At 36.7% G+C, this 18,184-nt stretch overlaps 1 protein-coding gene across 1 annotated transcript in view; it reads right to left on the bottom strand.

Annotated features, from left to right (window-relative positions):
- Nucleotides 1-18,184, bottom strand: part of LOC113046477 (SH3-containing GRB2-like protein 3-interacting protein 1) — a 36,343-nt gene that overhangs the window by 9,033 nt on the left and 9,126 nt on the right. The window contains exons 10-23 of the mRNA XM_026207319.1: nt 16,929-16,940; nt 15,539-15,563; nt 15,374-15,449; nt 15,159-15,223; nt 14,868-14,948; nt 14,263-14,337; nt 7,815-8,474; nt 5,408-5,529; nt 4,156-4,309; nt 3,906-4,017; nt 3,642-3,797; nt 2,491-2,623; nt 2,181-2,383; nt 2,030-2,094 (exon numbers count right to left, since the gene is read on the bottom strand). Coding sequence (XP_026063104.1) covers nt 2,030-2,094; nt 2,181-2,383; nt 2,491-2,623; nt 3,642-3,797; nt 3,906-4,017; nt 4,156-4,309; nt 5,408-5,529; nt 7,815-8,474; nt 14,263-14,337; nt 14,868-14,948; nt 15,159-15,223; nt 15,374-15,449; nt 15,539-15,563; nt 16,929-16,940 — 1,939 coding nt within the window. The remainder of the gene's footprint in view (nt 1-2,029; nt 2,095-2,180; nt 2,384-2,490; nt 2,624-3,641; nt 3,798-3,905; nt 4,018-4,155; nt 4,310-5,407; nt 5,530-7,814; nt 8,475-14,262; nt 14,338-14,867; nt 14,949-15,158; nt 15,224-15,373; nt 15,450-15,538; nt 15,564-16,928; nt 16,941-18,184) is intronic.

The raw sequence follows: 18,184 nt of genomic DNA, 5'->3' as shown, positions 1-18,184 counted from the left end.
ACCTTGGCTTCACCTCCTCCAGGACTGTGGCTCTTTTAGTCCAGGTATTGGAATCCTCAAGCCTTACTGTGTCATTATTGGAGAGTGGTTCTAGGCTTTTTGATGCCTTGTCATAGTTTGCTTTTTGTCTCAGTTTCAGGTGCTTTTGTTTTCTTTTCAGGTACTTTCTCTTGTTTTGTGTTGCTAAGCACGGAAGTGTGGTTTGTAATCTGCGCCCCATCAGTATTTCAGCAGGAGACACACCGTGTTCTAGTGGAGAAGCACGGTAATTCAGCAGAGCTAAATAAGGATCTGATTGACTGTCCACTGCTTTCTTGAGTAGTAGTTTCACAATGTGAACTCCTTTCTCTGCCTTTCCGTTTGACTGCGGATATAATGGGCTAGATGTCACGTGTTGAAACCCATATTCCTCAGCAAACCTCTGTGTGCCTTCCACTGTAGCATGGCCCATTATCACTGCAAACCACCTGCGGAATGCCGTGTCTCGTAAAGATGGATTTCATGTGTGTTATCACACAAGCAGAAGATGTACTGGATAGCAACGCAATCTCTGGGTAATTTGACAGATAGTCTATCACCAGCAAATAGTTTCTTCCGTCCAGAAAGAATAAGTCAGTCCCAATTTTCTGCCATGGTTCATCTGGTGGATCAGTGATGATCATTGGCTCCTTTTGTTGCTTAGCATGATACTTCAAGCACGTATCACAGGTTGACACCATCTTGTCGATGTCTGCATTTATTCCGGGCCAGTATATTGCAGTATATTGCAGTATACAAGCCTGTCTACTATCTCTGAAGCTCTGTAGCATGAAACTATGTTTCCACTGCCAATAAAACCCTCTTAGATGGGGAGCTATTTTCACTGCATGACATTTTCTTTTTTAAATATCTTTTGTGTCCCACAGAAGAAAGAAGGTCAGGCATAGAATAACATGAAAGTGAGTAAATAATGACAGATTTTACATTTTGGTGTGAACTATTCTGTGAGCATAATGCATAAATACCTTTTGAGTCTTGGTTTTAAATGTCAGGGGGATTTGTGTATAAGTATGTTACATAACCCAAAAGTTAAGAAATACGAAAGAGCATTTCCATTAATTCATTTCAGCTTGTTTTGAGCAAACTGCAGTTGGAGTGAAAGCAGATGATAAGCCTCTGCAGTGAAGGGAGACTTTTTATCTGCTCAGCTTTCAGAAAGAAAAGCAATTTGCCAGCACTTGTGCAGCTCAAACAGCCTTTCATTAATGACCTTAGAATGAATTTAGAAATAAAAGGCATTTTTATATTCTGATTTTAGTCCTCTGGCTTGAATGTTCTGTTTGAAGGAGCGTGTCTCCTGTGAGTAAAGCCCCTATCAAATTACTTTTACTACATATTTTTTTTACTATTACAGCTGTCGAGACTAATGAATCGTGGAAGTGTTGATTATAGCATTATTTTTTAGATATTTTCCCATCACATGAAATGCTTATCGCGTGAATGCAGTGATCTCGTTATTGCAACGTGTTTTCCCTCATAAAATGCTTTCACCACATCTAAAAGCAAACACAATATCGACATGAATATAGTAAGAGCTTCGTTGTGCAGCTTAACAGCTTCATTCATTATAATGGCAGTTTGGGCAAGTGTGCAGATAAACTCGCGATATGTGATTGACAGCTCCGAACAAAATAAAGGGGGCATTCTTTGATCGCTCTCTGTAGTGTAATCACAATTTAAATAACAGATTTGTTTCAAGTTGATCATAGATGATCGTAGATCAGGCATTAATGAACACTGTTACTCACTGTTTGTGGTGGTGCTTTCGAATCCATATCGTAAAAGTTTCTTTGTAACGCCTGTGCTGACATTGGGACTGAATTAAATGTAAATGTGTGTGTGTGTGGGGGGGGGGGGTTTATAGTTTATACCTATCTAAATTTCTAGCAACTGGGGGACCATAAACAGGCTTGGGAAATTCATATTAATGTTAAAAAACCAAAGTGAAATGTTCATGTCATGGGACCTTTAATATCTAAAGGGCATTTACCTCCATTTTCAGACTTCTGTGAGAGCTCTGGAATCTTCCACGTTATTTTCTGTGTCTCTGAGTTCCTTAAAGTGCAACAAATGGACAAGCATCAATATACAAAACCACAATGCAGTTGATTTGAAATGTGATTTCCTTGACAGATTCTCACCAGGTGGCAGGTGGGAGCATAGCCTGCAGTTTGTTCACGCCGCCGTCCACAGCTGCCATGAAGAGGATATTGGTGAGAGGTGTGGGTGTGGGCATGGCCTCTGTGTTGTATTTATAGTCTATCCTGAGGTCTGTGCTGCTGGCATCACCACGCCAGCTCACCGCAAGATTCAGAGGAGTGGACTGGATGCCTTGAGTGGACACCTGTGAGCACAAATATCACACACTACTACAAACATCAGAGAGGACGACTAGGTTCGGATTTCAATGATATAGACACTAACGGATCATGCTCAAATATAAAATGTCACCTGGTACTTCAGCATGTCTACGTTGTAATACGTGGCCTGTGGCCTCTGCTCAGCCACTTTCTTCAGGTGACTCAACAAGTTTGACATACTGACCCAGAACTCCTTTGAATCATCTATAGGTGGTGTGGTGTCGCTGCAGGGCAAAAATGTTTGCAGAATAAATCTCACGCAATATTTATACATTCTGCATGCAATATTATATTCACTAAACTGAAACTTCAAAAAAAGTATTTAAAAACATAAATTATCACTTTTGTTTTATGGTTAGTTAGCTGGTTATAGATTGATGCAAATAATCTCAAAATTACCAATATATGGCCAATTTTATTAGAATGGACAATATACTTCTTTTATTCCACTTACAAAAAACAATTCAGGAATTATTGGTCAAAACAGCAGTTTAGTGGACAGTGGAACCAGTCAGAAATGGTTATAAAACAATTTATCAACTGACCTAAGACATTCAAATTTGTTCCCAAAAGTTATGTTATCTCCAGTAAAATATCCTGAGCATTAAGTTAATGTTGCTTATACAACAGTGTTATTTCAGTATTTTCTAAATACTATTACAGTATTTACAGCGTTTATTTTTTCAATTAGCATTTATTTTTATATTTTCAGTATATTTTAAGTTTTAGTAATGTTTAAAAAATATTTATATTTAGCTTTAATTTATATATTTTATATATTTACTGTACTGTTCAGTGTTTTATATATTCATTCATCTAATTTTTCAAATATTTTTTTCCTACTTTTACATTTAGATTCCCTTTACTGTTATCTGTCACTTAAATCAGTTAAACCCTAATAATTTAATCACACTAGTAAATCAAATCTTTAGCAGGTCTCAAAATGTATATGGTATATATTTTCATACTATAAAATGTTGTAAATGCTTATATTAGCTTGTAGCATTTAGTGTTTTTGTGTTTTAGACAAAATATTATTGAATTTGTAATACTGACTATGATTAGTATCAGCCATAACCTTAATATCCGGGCAACTTCAATCCCCTCGATTTTACTCCAAAACCAATTTCTCATTTACAGTGGGTTATTTACAGACTATTTCTGAAATGGCTTTACCGAATCTTTAAAAAGCCCAGCTCAAAAGAACAATTCTTTCACTAATGGGACATCACTATGTATTACCAGCACAGAAGCTGTGGATTGGGAAGGACCTGCTCCAGTCGACTGTACTGGCTGATGGTGAAGGTTAGCACCGGTGGACTGGGATGGGTGGAGAAATGTCTGGTGATCCCTGCTGGGAAAGACAGCACCATCTCACCAGCGATCTTCACCAAACACCTACCACACACAGTAAGACATGAGAGACGATTAAGTACAGTTCCATCCAAATCAACCAAATGTGAACCAAATTACAAAGGTGACTTCAAAATCTGCTCTGTGGCCTACTTAGTGGGATCTGCTCCTTTAAAGTAAGCGCTGATGGTCTCTGTGAAGGCGGCTGCAACTGGTAGAGTGTCCTGGGGTCCCATTGTGAGAGGACTTGGACCTCTGGAACACACTAAAATATAGACCTAGATATAATATCATACAAAACACACAACTTACTGAACTTAAGAAGGCATTATGCCTTAGTATCATCATCCTCACTTATCATAATCAGCAATAACTGACTTGGGACAGCTCTGTTGTGGCCCACCTGACACAGAGAGGTTGAGCTCACGGCCTAGTGTAGGTGTAGAGGCTGCGCTCAGAGAGGTGATGGAGGAGATGGAGGAGGTGCTCTCAGCTCTGGCCAGAGGAGCAAAGGGTGGAGGGCTCCACGAGTGGATGGGGGGGCTGAAGGGTCGGGCCTGAGGAGAACCAGACATATAGACGGTTTCAACGGCATCAACATAAACAAACGTTAATGCGCGTGAGCGCTTTTGTGGACCTAACTTAACTTCCGGTAGACTCTAAATAGAATCAATAACAACAGCCAAGTCCCTCTAGAGTAGATATTTTTTGATAACAAATAAAATATGTTTGCTGCGTGGATCAGGCGGACTTAATGAAAATGCAAATTCATTCTTTGCCAGCAGGAGATGTTTTAAAGCATAGACATAAAGCACGAGAAATAGAGGTTTCCCCAGTAACGTTAACAGCTGGAAACAAAGCAGAGCTGGTACGCTCACACGCTGCTTTATCAAGCATATAACATGCAAGTCCTCCTTCAGAAATACAGCGATATAAAAACACCTGTGCCTCGCTTTGATATTTAAACATATAAATGTAAGGAATTATTATTATTAAACGTGCAGTACGTTACGTAACGTTATGTTACTCATGTTTATTTAACGAAGCCTTTTTGAAAATCGATCAGTTTTAAAATTGTGGCGAGTCTCCAAAAATAAATAAATGTATGGGAAACACACCCCGCAGCACAACCACCTAAGCCTAACTTCAGTCTACTCATCACCTTAACTTTAACTGCGTTTGAAGAAGGCACTGCAGCCAGACCGATAACACAACACAGACCGGAAGTTAACTTAGGTCCAGGCGCGTGCGCCCGATGAAACTGTCTATACTCTTAAAAATAAAGGTTCTTTATTGGCACAAAATAGAACCTTTATAATCCATGGGACTTTTTCATTCCACAAAAGGTACTTCACAGTGGAAAAAATTTCTTTAGATTATTTTAATGTTTTTCACAGTAAGAAAAAATGGTTCTTTCAAGAACTGTTCACTGAAAGGTTCTTTGGGGAACCAAAACTGGTTCTTCTGTGGCATTGCTGTGAAAACCCTCTTTTGGAACCTTTATTTTTAAGATTGTACTCAGAAGCCCAATTTGGACTCCAGTAATCAGTGGTTGACTGGTTCCATCATTTATATGGCAAAAAGCACTTGTGATTTCACTGTTTAAATGTTTCACAGCAATGGAGAAAGTCGACAGATACGAAAAGTCGTCATACGAGATCTGCTAGATTTGGTCTTCCAGGTGGTAGCTTAGGTCGTGATGATGGTCTTGGTGGTAGAGGTGGGACTGGACTGCCAGCAGACATGGGAGTGCTGGCACGTGCAGGAGAGGACGGCCCTGAGAACATACGTAAAATCTGATTACTGTTACACGTTAAACAATGCTAAACCTGCTATCATTAACTTAAAGAGCTACTGAACCCATCAAAATGTGTTTTGTTGGTATCATTTGCTGTATATACAAGTTTGCTCAGTGACACTAAATAATACTTTTGACCAGTTAATTTAAATGCTACTATGTTTAGGTTATCATTTTTGGTAACACTTTAGTATAGGGACCAGTTCTCACTATAAACTAGTTGTTTATTAGCGTGCCTATTATTAACATATTGGCTGTTTATTAGTACTTATAAAGCACATAATCAGCATTACCATATTCTACATCCCTAATCCTATCCAATACCTAAACTTGTAGCAATGTGAAGCTTAACTGATGATCCATTACAACTCCTAGGTTTCTGGCTGTCCTGGAAGGAGTTATGGTTGTTGAACCCAGCTGTATAGTGAAGTTGTGACGAAACGATGGGTTAGCCGGAACCACCAGCAGTTCTGTCTAAGTAAAGTTGAGGTGAAGGTAATGGTCATTCATCCAGCTAGAAATGTTACTCAGACAGTCTGAAATGCGAGCAACTACCGTTGGGTCATCTGGTTGGAATGAGAAGTAGAGTTGAGTTTCATCAGCGTAGCAGTGATAAGAAAAGCCATGCTTCTGAATGACAGATCCTAACGACATCATGTAGATGGAGAAGAGAAGTGATCCAAGTACTGAGCCTTGAGGAACCCCAGTAGCAAGTTGTTGTGACTTAGAAACTTCACCCCTCCAAGACACCCTGAAGGATCTATCAGAGAGGCAGGACTTAAACCACAGGAGTGTGGTTCCACAGATGCCCATTTTTCTGAGGGTGGACAGGAAAATCTGGTGATTAATGGTGTCAAAAGCAGCAGACAGGTCCAGCAAGATGATAGGATTTTGAAGCTGCTCTTGCCAGTCGCAGGGCTTCAGTAACCAAGACTGCAGGGCAGTCTCAGTTGAGTGGCCGCTTTTGAAGCCAGATTGGTTGCTGTTCAGGAGGTTGTTCTGTACAAGGAACATAGAGAGCTGGTTGAACACAGCTTGCTCAAGTGTCTTTGCAATGAAGGGAAGAAGGGATACTGGTCTGTAGTTTTCTATAAGTGCTGGATTTAGAGATGGTTTCTTAAGCAGTGGGCTTACTCAAGCCTGCTTAAATGCTGAGGGAAATGTTCCAGACTGAAGAGAGGAGTTGATAATGTGAGTAAGTGAAGGTATGACTGAAGAAGAAATCACTTGAAGGAGGTGAGTGGGGATCGGATCAAGTGGACAAGTAGTAGGATGATTGGACATGATAAGTTTGGAAACGTCCATCCCTGAGAGTGGAGAGAAGGAGGAGAGAGAGTGTGCATTAGTTGTTGTGAAGTTATCCTCAGTCTGCGGTGTGGAGAATTGGTCACTAACGGTTCTTGTCTTATTTGTGAAGAAAACTGCAAAGTCGTCAGCTGTAAGAGTCGATGGAGGAGGAGGTAGAGGCAGATTAAGAAGAGAAGAAAAGGTTTTGAAGAGGGTCTGAGTGTCATAACAGTTGTTTATTTTGTTGTGGTAGTATGCTGTTTTAGCAGTGAAGACATTTGAAGAGAAGGAAGAGAGGAGAGACTGATACACACTAAGGTCAGTAGAGTTTCCTGATTTATGCCACTTCCTCTCCGCAGCCCTGAGGTTAGAGCGATGTTCACGGAGAACATTGGACAGCCATTGGGGTGGTGCGTGCTGGTCTAGATGACAGTGGGCAAAAGTTGTCCAAGCAAGACAACTTTGTTATTGGTGTTTTGTTATTGTGAGTGCACAAACTGAAACTACATCATACGTTTTCACAGAGAAGGCAAAACTGCAATATACTGTAAATAACCCTATTAAATGAAGTTAATAATTTAATTTTAAAAAAAGTTTAAAAACAAGATATCATGGCCACAAATAAACATGTTCCCACAACTTATCAATTAGCATCTTTGTTTTAATTAAATTGGGGCTAAGACATAAGTACAATAAAACAAGGTAAAGAATCAGTAAAACATGATCACGATTTAACTAAAACAAGAGAATTCATTAAAAAAACATGGCCATAAATTAATAATGTGGCTACAGCATCTAGTTTTCCTTAAGCATGCCGTTTGCACTACTTAAATATTTTAGACAAGGTAAATTAAATTAAATTAATTTAAATTAAAAAAAGGAAATTCATACAGCCTTTTAACAACTTGAGGGTGAGGCAATGATAGAATTTTCTTTTTTAGATAAACTATCCCTTTAAGTAACGTTTGCTAACTCACCACTGCCGGGCCCTGGGGAGCCCACCACACTCCTGTAAGTAGGTGGTGGCAGTGGAGGTGGGGTTCCTCTGAAGCTTCCTGCTGCAAGGTCTTTGGGTGATGTGCCAAACACTGAAATCTCATCCCTCATGCCCACCATGTCAGGGGTTCTCCTGCTGTCATCTCTCAAGGCAAAAGGGGAAGGTATGGTTCCATGTGGTGGGTGGTCTGCTGGCAGGAAGGGCAGCCCAGGGCTGGTGGGGGACTCTTGGGCAAACTCGGACTCTGGGAGTTGAAAGCAGTGGGGGAGGTCTGGAGGACTCAGAGGAGAGTCTGAGGGAGGCGGTGGTGGAGGTGATTCTGGAGGCGGGATGGAGTGGAGTGGGGGAGGGGGAGGGGGCAGGTTGAGGGGCGAGGACGGGGGTGAATCCGTGGAGGAAGAAGACAGAGGTGGAGAAGGGGCGGGTTCATCTGGGGGAGGGGGTCGGGTGGGAGAGCCTTCGCTGAAGCTCACCCAGCTCCACTGCACCACATCTGATCCAGACCTGGGGGTCTCAACAGGCCCAAAAACACTGTCCAAGTCAGGCATAGACGCCTCTCCGGATGGGTCAGATAATGGGGTATCCTGACAGACTGAAGCTGATCCATCTCCTCTGATGCTAGGAACCACACTATAATAACCTGTTCAGACAAAATGAAAACAAGCTGTCAAATACTGTACCAACATTCACCACCATGAACTGGGTTGCTTGATATTTATTGGCTTGATGTTTCAATAATTTAGAAGCTGACATTATTGAGTATGTCACATGTTTGTACAGCCTGTGTAGTCTAGTAGAATGCAGTTAGTGACCCCAAAATTAAAAATATGGGGGCAAAGCATGCTTTTACCAGCCCCAAATATTAGCACAATTTTAAATATGGTATTGATTTGATAAAGTTCAACAAGTTATTAATCTGGTCTGTTTTTGCTCTATTTCACCTACAAAAACAGTTTCGAACAAATCTGCAGTGTGTCTTTGAAAACAGTGATGTTTCATTCCTGAATGAATCAGCCATTTGAACAAATTGTCTGAATGAATGACTCAGTGACTCACTCAGTGACTTGTCGCCACCTACTGGCATCTTAAATTACATACTTTAAGTATCATTTACTTTTTTATTTAATTTTACATTTCAATATTTAAATTATTATGTAAAAATATTATCCTCATATAGCATATTATCCTCATATATATTTTGATTTAATGCATCCTTGCTGAAAAATGTAATTGAAGTGTAAACACATCTAAATTACTTATATGCAACTTCTGGAGAGCAAAATTTGATTTGATTTGATTTAGAATTAGATTTAATTGATTGGTAATAGCCTGGCTGAATTTATTGATTACATTTAAGAATTTGACATAAAAGATGAGGTATGCATAATTTTTTTAATGCTAAATTCATATAGTTTATCAATAGACCAATTATAAATTTGTTAACATTCAGGATGCGCGCGCATCATGGTTGCAGAAAATCCGGGAGCGAATAGCCTTTACGGATAGAGAATTATATGGATACAGTACAAAATTGTTAGGTTTAAAAATATTGCCAATTCTATTGATTAGATGTCATTTTCAAAATGTTCTCTGCATATTACAAGAGCTTGTCACTCAGCGATAAGCACTTTTATTCAATGAAATTGACGTTAGATGGTGGTATGGTCTTACAGATCTGAAACAGGGATTACGTTTTTTTGTGTGCGGAGACTATCTAGTGGCAGAAAATGACGGTTTTCAACTGGAATAAAAGAATAAATAAAAAATATAGTTGCAAGCAGCAATTATTTGGCCAAGCACTCCACCGGCAAATTGAGGAGCTTAGCATGGCATGGAGCATCACACCAAATGCAACAATAAGCAAATACAGCAATTTTAGGATGATTGTAATTGAAATGGCTGAAAAATCATTAATACAACCACTAATAATCTGATTGAATGGCTTATCTCTTTTGACCATCAGGTGGTGCTGTAATCAAATCATTTTGGTGTGTTCTGTGTTTGGTAACAATGGCACACACGAAGTTTGGTGTCAATATGCCAAAGCATTGCAGAGATACAATGCAAGTGTCATTTTTGCATCATGCCTCAAATTCGTCACTGTGTTATGCAAAACATTTTTTTTTCTATCGACACAAAATCCATAACATTTTGTCAGCAAAGTCTCAAGATCATCTCACTCAATTTTAGTAGAAATCGGACCAACGGTTGATGAGGTGTTTGGAAAAGATCTTCAACATAAAACAAAACAGCGGACAGGAAATTCAACTTACTCTGGCATATTTGGTATCTATGTTGTCGGCAAAGGCCACGGAATATTTTGAGGCAAGTTTCATTGAAATAGATAAATGCAATAAAAAGTTATTAGCATTTTTTAAATTGTAGTTATCAATGGTTTATGAATGGTTTATTATTCTTGACCAATATGTGGCGCACCTCAGTGTGAGGTGACAATCGGACTAACGATCTAGGAGTAGTTTGAAAAAGTATGTTTTCAACATTAATCGAAATGGCAGACAGGAATTTTGGCCAATTTTGGCATAATTGATATTGATGTTATCGGCATGACCCAAATAATATAGGGAGACTACTTTAATTTCAATAGTCTAATTTATTCAAAAGTTGTTAGGATGTTTGTAAATTTATTTATAACTTTTGACCACAAGGTGGCACTGCGTACCATCAGGGCATGGTGCTGAAGATTTCTGTAATTAAGCTCATAAAGATATGGTAATGCGTTTGTAAAATACAGCATTTTATAACATAATACAAAATGGTCGATGCCCAAAATCGTTCGACCCGACATGGTCCACTGAATCTAAAGAGATCAGTTTTGTGATTTTTGGTCAAACCCTTCAGAAGTTATAAGCAAAAATATGCATTTTTCGTATCTCCTGACCACTAGGTGGCACTGCACCGAAAGATTGCAGGTAGTCTCAGGTCATGCTTGTTATAAAACACACCAAGTTTGGTCTCAATGCTTTTCATTGAATTTGTTAACATAGTATTCGAGAACAGTTAGACAAATCAACTTGAATTCCATAACTTTTTGCCAGCATGGTCTGAAGATGATCTGAGCCCATTTTTGTGAAAATCTGACTAACCGTCTAAGACAAATTGGAATAATTGAAAATAGTGAAAAAACTCCACCTTGCGATTTTTGCATTTTGGAGTTCCTTCGACTTGGTATGAGCCAAGGATTCAGAGGAAAAAATAATTTTAATTTTCTGGCTTATGGCTCAAAAGTTATTAGCACAAAAATATTGACATTTTGGACAAGTGGTGGTGCTAGAGAGTTGGAGTTAGAGACTTCAAATTTGCTATGGTTAATGTTGAGACTGTCCTCTATCAGTGTGCCAAATTTCACAACTTTCCTGCAAGCGGTTCTATGGGCTGCCGTAGACTTTCGGCGGAAGCAGAAGAAGAATGATAATAATAGGAAAAAGAAATCCAATGATTACAATAGGTGCCTAAGCACCTTTGGTGCTTTGCCCCTAATAAAAAAGTAAATTTGATTTTATATTTCAAAATTCTAACTTTATCCTCGCAGTTTTGAGATTATATCTCACAATTCTAATAAGGAAAAACAACACGTTATTCTCTCTTTTCTCCTCAGCTGTAGTGTTGTTTTTGGCGGCCTGTTTTAATTTTAGTTTTAGTCTAGTCTTTGTGTCAAGCTGTCATTTTAGTTTTTATTAGTTTTAGTCATGTTCATACTCTTTTTAGTCTAGTCTAGTTTTAGTCGACTAAAAGTCTGAGCATTTTAGTCTTATTTTAGTCAGAATTATCCATGACTATTTTCGTCTAGTTTTAGTCGACGAAAACTGATGACATTTTTAGTCAAGTTTTAGTCAATGAAAATTTTATTTTAGCCTCTTTTTGGTAATGCAATTCTGTTTAACCCAGTCAATATAGTGTAAGTACCTAGTAGCATAGACCAAAATATAAACCAAAATGTTCTTTTAGCCAAACCCATTTCAAACAAGGTTTTCTTATTATATTATTGTTACCTTTTAGACTCAAGAATACATCCATTCCAGATGCTCTGATTTCATTTTTTTTCAAAGTCATGTTGTTGATGCCAAATTCCGTTCAGAGTGATTTCTATGTGCATTTAAAAAAAAAAAAAAACTAGCTAAAAGTAACTTATTTGGCCAACAAGGGATGTCAGTCAGTCAGGTAGGAACTAAGAACCCACTTTACACTCTCTCAAATAAACACACACACACTCACAAACAAATACACGCACACGTTTGTCTCAATCGTTTTCAGCTCCAGTGGCTAACGTCTAAAGCTAACGTTAAAATGAGACACATTAACCACAGCCTCTTGAGTTGGCTTGGCATGACCTTTCTAATATAGAAAGTAACGTTATGTTAATGTCTTTTGACTTACCTAAATTTCATTATGGAATGCCTTGAGATGTCTCTTAAGGTTTGTGGTGTTTTTTTCCTGTGATTTTGTGGCCGCATTTCTCCCCATCTTTTTTCACAACACATTGGGTCTCATTCATGAAACATTCGTAAACGTACGAGTAAATATCTGAGTGATTTGCGCGTAAAGAGAACTTACCGAAAACTCTTCTCCTGATTCACAAAAACTTCGTAAACGTCAGATGTTATAGTGAAATGTGTGTGTGTGTGTGTTAATTAATTCCAATCAGTCGTAAATAGGACGCGCGTGCACACTCACTCTCAATTACCTCAATTCATAAATCCCGCCCTTTAAATCCGACTGACAACTATATATGAGCATCATATTATGACAAATACGAAGGATTTCAACATCTTCTCAAAAGCGACTGAAAAAGAAACAGTTCTCAGCTGCAGAAATTGAAGTTTTATTATCAGAAGTTCATTCAAAACGCCACATTTAATTTTCAAGCGTACTAGTGGCGTATCAGGTCCTAAAAAAGGAAGTTTGGCAGCATATTGCAGATCCTATTACTGGCTCTCATAATAAAAGTTAAAAGAAAAAACGTATGTAATTAATATATATAATATTTTTTTCAAAATGCTGTGTAAATATGTACCCGATTAAGGTGAATTAAAATGCAGCCGTATTAATGAGCAAAACGTTCAGACGTTAAACGCACTATTTACGCGTGGCTGGGAGCAGGTGTAGATTTCTTTCGTACCAACTAACATTTGGAAAATACGAACGTTTTAATGAATCCGAAAATTTACGCCAAAACCACTTTACACGCGATTTACACAAAAATTAGTTCTGCTTGTGTTTCATGAATGAGACCCATTCAGTTTTCTTTTCCACTTCTATGTAATCAAAGTTTTTCCAAATTTCGTTTCTTCTTTTTCTTCCAAAGATGAACCCCGGCTGGCCGGCCATCGGACCCTTTCTCTCTGTCAGGCTAATAGCCTTAACTTTGTTTTCGTTTACATACACTAACCATGACACTCACCGCAGTCTAAATATCTAAATAATGCCGCGAGTGAGGCTTGAGGAAGTGACGTCGCCTGCGTCTGCGCAGTGCAACCTGATGCAGCTTCCCGAAAGGGAGACACAGCAGGAAACAGAAATTACTGCAAAAATACTACGACTAAACGAGACAAAATAAGGTTATGACATTTCGTCTCGTCTCGTTTTGGTCAACGAAAATGAAGAGACATTTTAGCATAGTTTTTATTTTGTAAACCACATTAAGTCTCGTTTTTATTCGTCAACGATAATGCATTATACATTTAATCATAGTTATCGTCACATGATCAGCATTTACGTTGCGTCTCCGCTCGTTTTCGTCACGTGATAAAGGTTCGTTGACGACGATATTTAGTCATAATTTTCGTTGACGAAAGCAACACTACTCAGCTGTTCAGTTTGTTTTGTTTTTTTCTCAGAATTGACAAACTCACTAATTTTGAGTTAAGTCGAGTTATAAAATCTGAATTTGGATATATAAACTTGCATTTGCAAGGAAAAAAATGCGAGATTAAATAAGTAAATGTTATGTAAATGTTAATAGTAAGGTTTGTAGGGCTAATACAATACATCACTGAACAGCAAATGTGAATATTATGTAGACCTATTGTTAAAATATTTTTTTTTCTCTTATTACATGGATTTTACCCTTCTACCTCCACTTGTTCCTAGTGTTTTTCTGCAACCACTATGCGCACACAGCTGCAAGTGACGTAACTGTGATGTCTACTCTGAATTGGTCTATAAATTCAATAATAATGGTAGGAAAAAAATGCTCTTATAAAGATAAAAATGTCTCTGTAAATCACTTTTCGAACTGCACAGAATATAAAGAATGTAATGAAAATATCAATATAATTTTTGTTGATATCACAAACATAGAGCTGAGAAAAAGTATTCTGTACTAAGACACTTCTGAACAGGAACTCGGTTCTTTCAAGAGATTGAAATTACATGTTTTTGGTTGCTAAATTGGAAGTGTCAGTACATACCGGAGGACCCTACAGAGCTAAAACTGCGTCCAGGTGGGGTGACAGGAATGTTCTTTGGAGGCAGTGGAGGCGGAGCTGAAACGAAGAAAGTGCTTTCTTACTAAATACTGCACGCACAGTATAAATAGCTAACATTATGATGATTAAAATATCATAGCGCATGCTTACATGTAACATCTAAATTACAAACTGAAATAACGCTAAAATGAAAACTAAAATAAAAACGAATTAAAACTATTTGAAAGTATTTTTATAAAACAAAACTAATAAAAATGACAAAAGCACAACAAAATCACCAAAAAAGTCAACTTAATAAAAATAAAATAAAAGCTAACTCAAAATACTACTTAAAAAATTATAGTAATAATAATAATAATAAATTAAAGTTGATTATTTTTGTGACCCATTCAAAGCATCTTGTTGCTAATAAATCTGATTTTTTTTTTCTGGTTAATCATGTAGATCTCTGCAGTAAGCAATGAGATGTGATGCTTTGTAGCATTCAAGCCTTTCATTAGGAACTATTTTAGCATTTTTCACCATGTTTTGCTGGTGCCTTTAATCTGGCATTATCAAGAACATTTTGGACATTTGACATGCAGTACCTCCAGTGGGCAGAGATCTGCTGAGAACACAAGTGGAGAGAGAAGTGGACTGACACCAGAGCTCCGGCTCAACCAGGAACACTGTCATTAACATTCATGAATAAAATACCCATCAATACCACCCTTAAATAATTTACAAATTACAGCATTGCATGACACAGAAGAACAATTACATTTCGGTCGCAATTTCTTCTAAAACTTCTCATGAAGTTTGATCTTGTAAACCACAAACCACATTTATCTTGGCAAATAAATTAACTCATATTAGGTTATTGAAGAATAATTCTGTACCTTCTGAGTTGTGTTCTTCAAAACTGGTCTCAAATGGTGGGCCGAAGAACGCTCTTGTGTTTTCCCTTTTTATGAGACAAGGAAAATACAAGGTCAAAACATTCCAAGGGTATTCAGGCAATGAATTTTAGTAATGTTATTCAATTTAAAATGAATAATTCAAAAGTGAGCAGAAGCACAGACAGTTCCATAATGGTCTGTGGTGGTGTACTAACCTGGGCGGGTCTGAACCAGGTCCTGGAGTTGTCGTGGGTGTTGGAGTAGATCGTCGTGGTCTGGCAATCTCCTCATCTGAAATATTCACAGTGAAATTGACTACTATACAAACTGGAGCGATATGACAATACACAGGAAGTCAATATTTCCAAATAAACACTCACTTGATAGATTTCGCTTCATCGGGCACTGTAACAAAGGTCATAAAAGAAGATAATGCCAATAAAGACATTTCTAAGACAATAAACACTAAAATACATTTATATTAATTTACTTTAGGGGATAGAAACCCTACTGTTTTGACATTCAAATATGCAATAAAATAAGACAAAAAATTGTAATATTGTGAGATATTTTTGCAAAGTAACTATTTTCAATTTTAATGTATTTTCAAATGTAGTTTATTCCTGTGAACAAAGTTACATTTTCTGCATCTTTACTCCAGCCTTTAGAGTCAGGAAGAAATAATTATATTTTCTATATGCAGATTGCTGCTCCAAATTTTTTTTATAATTTTATCGATTATCAATTTCGAAAACAGTTTGCTGCTTTATATTTTATTTAACTTTTGAAACTGTGGTTTATCTTTATTGTCGCTTTCGATCAAATCGATGCATCCTTGGTAAAAAAAAAAAAGATTGCTGTCAAATGATTAATCACAATTAATCGCATTCAAAATAAAAGTTTTTGTTTACATAATGTATGTGTGTGTACTGTATATACACTGTGCACTTGTGGATGCGGAGATGCCCCCTGACAATGTGTTGAGTGCTTTGAAAAGCTCTATATAAATGTAAGGAATTATTATTATTAGTATTATATATATATATATATATATATATATATATAAAAACATGCACATATTTTAAAAAATATACTGTATGTGTGTGTATTTATATATAAACATAATAAACATATACAGTACACACACATATATTATGTAAAAAAAACTTATAAATTATGGAGCCCTGCACATGACATGCATGAAAAAATAAATAAATTGTGCAAACGATTTACTAATAAATTCCCTCAATGTATTAAAACATGCACACGATTACTTTTTCGTTCCCTATATTAGCTTAATCATGCCCTTGATTTGCTAAATTGTGTGCACAATTTACTAATTTGTTCTCTTGATTTATAAATCGTGTGCACAATTTAGCCTTCAATTTTTTTCTTCATGTCATGTACAGGGTTCTGTATGTAATGACCAAAACTTTGCGTAGTTTATTAAAACAGGAAAGAGTCAAAAACAGTTCAACACCAATTATAAAACTACAAATCTAATAGATAACAGGCAGAGGGTATTTTTTGGCACCTGGCCATTGATTGACAAACATCTTCAGCTAATGGAAAGCAGAGTCCAGGTGCCAACGCTGGAACATTTACATCCAACATGCTGAAGCTGCAGATAATATCAAGGATCTAATGTTTCACTCATAGTGATTCACTTTAGGTCAGTACAGCAGTAACACAGCATGAAGCATCATCATCACAATGAAAGGCTCAACATAACTCAATGTTTTGTAATATATTAACAAGATCCATACTTACTGGACTTCGCCTCTGAGATCAGCAAAAAAGGAGAAAGAACAGACCTGGTCAGAGAGCGAGTCACAAATCAGTACTATTAACAAAAAATAAATAATGTCTGTGATGGCTCTTTTTTTTTTTTAATTGTGTTTACATTTTGTTACATTTACAAACTGGCAGTTTACATTTACAAACTGGCAAACCTGACTACTAATTGTGTGAAATTAAAAAGTTAAACAAAACTGTAGAAGCACAGTTCTGCATTATACATGATGCACACAGTAAATGCATTATAAATGTTTTTCTTTAACTCAAAGAGTACAACAGGTTAATAGCTATAGCACGGCCATTGGTTTGTATAACTTAAAAGCAATGTACCTTAGGCTGCTTTAGATAAAAGTGTCTGCAAAATTCATAAACGTAAATGTACACAAAGCCATTAATAAAAAAAAAATCATAATTGACAAATATCTCTGTCAGTATTTATACAAACATAGCTGTAGGGATGCTGGGTCAATATTAAAATTCACAACTGTTAAGATTATTTTAATGTTATGGGCAATAACCAGTATCAATAATATTTTGTCCAAACAGCTTTACATTTAAAAATATATATATTTTACATTTTAAATAGTAAAAGTGTACAAGGCATCACAGCATAAAAATGTATGAAATAAAACACTAACAATAATATAATAATACATTACCATTCAAATCTTTGGGGTCAGTAAGATAAATACTCATATTTTCATATTTGTATATTTTATATTCATTAATTATTTATCAAGTGTCAGTAAAAGCCTTTTGAAGTTTTATGAAAAGATCACGAAAATGTATCACGGATTCCACAAAAATATTACGCAACACAACAGTTCCACATTTATAACAAGAAGAAATGTTTCTTAAAACACAAAATCAGCATATCAGTATGATTTCTGAAGGATCATGTGACAACGAAGACTGAAGTAAAACATTCAGCTTTGCATCACAGGCATAAATTGATTTTGAAAACTTTTTTTTCTGTTTTTTATATAAAAGGCCATAATATCACAAAGATAAATTAAAATCAATATTACTTTTTACTTCTTTCGATCACACGAATACAGCCTTGGTGAGCATAAGAGACTTAAAAAAAAAATGTAAGAATTATTAGTGTTTTTGTCTACAAGTGAGCAGTAGATGATGACAAATATATTCTAGTAGTGGATATGAACATGCACAATTATATATCCAATATCATCCAAAAAAAAAATCATTGATATACAGTATCATGTATT

Source organism: Carassius auratus, chromosome 27 (assembly GCF_003368295.1).
Source record: "Carassius auratus strain Wakin chromosome 27, ASM336829v1, whole genome shotgun sequence".
Classification (NCBI taxonomy): Eukaryota; Metazoa; Chordata; class Actinopteri; order Cypriniformes; family Cyprinidae; genus Carassius; species Carassius auratus.
Note: the sequence above shows the minus strand (reverse complement) of the source record. Positions and strands in the feature narration are given on the sequence as shown.